This window comes from Sciurus vulgaris (assembly GCF_902686455.1).
Source record: "Sciurus vulgaris genome assembly, chromosome: 8".
In the NCBI taxonomy this organism is placed as follows: domain Eukaryota; kingdom Metazoa; phylum Chordata; class Mammalia; order Rodentia; family Sciuridae; genus Sciurus; species Sciurus vulgaris.
In genome coordinates this window covers 146,872,053-146,875,444 of record NC_136468.1, presented here as the reverse complement: position 1 = coordinate 146,875,444, position 3,392 = coordinate 146,872,053, and the positions used below count along the sequence as shown (strand labels likewise).

The window sequence follows — 3,392 nt, the reverse complement described above, 5'->3', positions numbered from 1 at the left end:
TTTAATGTGGAGCATGAAAGTAATGGTTAAGAGAGGAAAGATCGGGGCTGGAGCTGGGGCTCAGTGGCAGAGCACTTGCCTAGCATGTGCAAGGCACTGGGTTCGATTCTCAGCACCTCATGTAAACAAATAAATAAAATAAAGGTCCATTGCCAACTAAAAATATTAAAAAAAAAAAAAGAGAAAGGAAAGATTAAAAAACTAGACATTCAGAGGCTGGGGTTGTGGCTCAGTGGTAGAGCACTTGCCTGACATGTGTGAGGCACTGGGTTCAATTCTCAACACCATAAATAAATAAATAGAATAGATAGATAAATGGTCCATTGACAACTAAAAAATATTTAAAAAAAAAAAAAAAAAAAAAAAAAAACAGACATTCAGGGGTTGTGGATGAGTGCAGCTTATTGGTAGAGTGTGTGTTAGCATGCACAAGACCCTGGGTTCAATCCCCAGCACCAGAAAAAGGCCTATCACTCACAGAAGTATTTGTATTCAGCAGCTGAATTCAAGCAAAAATACTTTTTAAAAAAATATTAAAATGAGGGCTGGGATTATAGTTCAGAGGGGGAGCGCTTGCCTTGCATTTGTGAAGCACTGGGTTCTATCCTCAGCACCAGATAAAAATAAATAAAGGTATCATGCCATCTACAACTAAAAAAATATTTTAAAAAATACTAAAATGAGCTAGGTGACTAAAGCAGGCAGGAAGAGAGGCTGTGATAAAGATAGCAAGGTGCAGGAAAGTAGGCATGCAGATCATCTTTAGATTATGAACTGTACTCTAGATAGAATCTGATGCATTCAATCCTATGTTTTGTTTTTCAGTAGTGGGGATTGAACCCAAGGATGCTGTACTACTAAGTTACACACCTAGCCCTTTTTTATTTTGACATTGAGATAGGGTTTTGCTAAGTTGCCAAGGCTGGTCTCAAATTTGAGATCCTCCTGCCTCATACTCCCAAGTGGCTGGGATTTTAAGCATACACCACCACACCCAGCAGTCTTAGGTTTAATCACATACTGAAAAAAATAGAGAATGCCTTTTTATTAGACAATTGAAGGAAAAGGCAATGATGTAAAATTTCTCATCCTAATTTCTAAACAAATTCAAGTGAATTTCATGCCATTTGGTGGTTCAGTTACTCCACATCTGTTAATACCCCAAATTGGTGGTGAGTAGAGGCTGCAAAGTCTAGATCATGTAACTGTTTTGACACAGCCATTTGAAGGATGTCAGAGCTAAAAGGGCACAGAATTGGGCCTGTTTTGGACAGCCTGAGTTTTTCATCTTACTTGGTGTGGGGCAAGGTTATAAATCTCAGCCCTCCTCTTTCCTGTGACTAGTCAAGACACTGAAGCCCTTCAGATGACCAATTCTCTGGGGGAGCAATTACTACTCACTGCCTTCCTGAGCAGCTTGATAATGTTCTGCTCCTGTTTTTAGCAAGGCTGTGGCCGAGGCAATGATTTGATAATAAGAGATCCTGATTAAATTAAGGAGCCATTTGCTCCTGAATGATGATGTTTATAAAATGGTTGATATCCACAGTGCCTGCTTTTTCAAAGGTCAAAAAAGTCTTTAAGATCTAGTATAAGCAAAATAATCAGAAGCAGCACAAAGTTCATGCTTTTCCTTGTTACCTCTGGGAAAGTGTTCTTTGCTTTCCCAGCTGGCTCCTTTAGCCTCACATTTGGAGGCTTGAAACTGGAAGCAGATGCATGGGAAGATGCCTGTGTAAGGAGTCTGTAAACTACTTAACTCTTTCATAAATTAGAATCTAGTACTCTGGAGCTCTTGGTCACATAAGCTTGGTTTTCACACACGCTGCATGCTCTCCTGTATTCTAAGGCAATGGCTTTTGCTTCAGTTAGGCAGTCAGAAGTGGATGTGCAATGGTTCTCTGGTTCCCAGATAGACGGGACTTGTTTATTAGAACTGTTGGCACCACAGCCCGCCTAGTTTAGACTAGCAAGACAAGAAGAGGCTTGAAATACCCCCTAGCGTATTGCTTGTTGAGCCCATTTAAGTCAGGGATTTTGCAGACTCCTGCGGAGCCCTGTGGGCCCTGGAGGTGACACAGGCCATGGCAGAGAGGGCTGCCAGCGCCCCGCCTGGCCTGGGATTGCCTGCGCACAGCTTCCTGGGAGCTCAGGGACCACACAGAGGTTGTAATTGGTCGCTAGACCACACCTAGTTGTTGAGTGCAGCTGCTGCCTGAAGACCTCTCAGCTCTGCCCAGATCGCTGGAGTGCGCACAAGCCAACCTTTAGCACCAGCCAGAGAGGAGCCGCAAGCTGCAACAGTGGAGGAGTCGTGGAAACTTTGCCAAGTGAGTGAAATGGGGAAAGAGGGGGAACCTAATGGCTGGTACTGAGGGGAGCTGCTGGGCAGACAGCAAAGGAGGTGGAAAAGCTGATTTGTGATTGCTTATCATTGGATTCTGTCTGAGGTGAAGTTGGGGCTGGGACAGATGCACGAGAGCACAGTAGGAAGGAGCACAAACTGATGCCTACTATTTGGCACCCCAGCAATCCTAGCTGGCCAGAAGACAAGTATGCTGGACCACAAAGCAAAGATCCTCCAAGTCTGCTACTGAAAAGCCTTGGGGCCGGAGAAATGGCAGGGGGGCTGCAGTGAGGGCCTGTGCCTTCCCTTCCTTCCCAGGGCTGCATGCAGCTTGAGTGATGGGAAAAGAAAGCTTTACTCCACAAGCCCATTAGTGGCTCCGGGGCATTAAAAATTCAGGAGGTGATGGGAGAAGGCTAAAGCAGGGGCTGCAAAGGGACAAGGCTTCTGCCTCCTTGGAGCCCAGATCTGAGCGGAAGAATGAGAGCAGCTTTTGCTTTGGAAGCAGTTCTCTCCTGCAAATGCAAAGAGCCGCCCGGAGGGTGTTTTGGAGAAATCGACACTTTGGGGTCTCCTGGCCTGGGTAATGGTGCCTGCGGTTTGAGGGCCAGGACCTGTTTGCGCCACAACCCCTACCCAGGACGGGACCGGCTCGGGGAGCTGTCCTCTGCGAGCTCAGCGTCTCTCCACGGCTCCCGCAGGGCAATGCCGGCGTCGTCCACCATCCACGTGCTGCAGGTGCTGCGGGAGCTGCTGGCCTTCGTGCTCCTCAGCTACACGGTGCTCATCGGGGCACTGCTGCTGGCCGGCTGGACCACCTACTTCCTGGTGCTGAAGTGACAGCGCCGCTGCCCGCGCCCCGCCCCCGCCGGGCAGGAACCCGGTGCTGCTCCGCCCCGCTTGGCGCACTGCCGAGCCCAGCGGGACCCGCTCGCCAAAGAGCTCTGCGTCTGACGCGCGCGCCCGGGCTGCCCCTCGAGGCGCGGCCTCGACCCGAACCCCGGCCCATCGTTCGCGTCACGACGCGCGACTCAGCTCAGCGTCT

The 3,392-nt window shown here is 48.6% G+C and overlaps 1 protein-coding gene across 2 annotated transcripts; it reads left to right on the top strand.

The window, feature by feature from the left end:
* The first annotated feature begins 141 nt into the window (after window positions 1–141).
* LOC306667191 (uncharacterized protein) lies at window positions 142–3,303 on the top strand. Of its 2 annotated transcripts, none has more exons than XM_079149658.1 (2): window positions 142–2,330; window positions 3,049–3,303. In XM_079149658.1, the coding sequence occupies exon 2, from the start codon at window positions 3,053–3,055 to the stop codon at window positions 3,185–3,187; it is 135 nt and encodes a 44-aa protein (XP_079005784.1). In that variant the 5' UTR covers window positions 142–2,330; window positions 3,049–3,052; the 3' UTR covers window positions 3,188–3,303. The 2 variants fall into 2 exon arrangements, with proteins under 2 accessions (XP_079005784.1, XP_079005783.1); XM_079149657.1 differs by having other exon boundaries at window positions 142–2,553.
* Window positions 3,304–3,392: the final 89 nt, after the last annotated feature.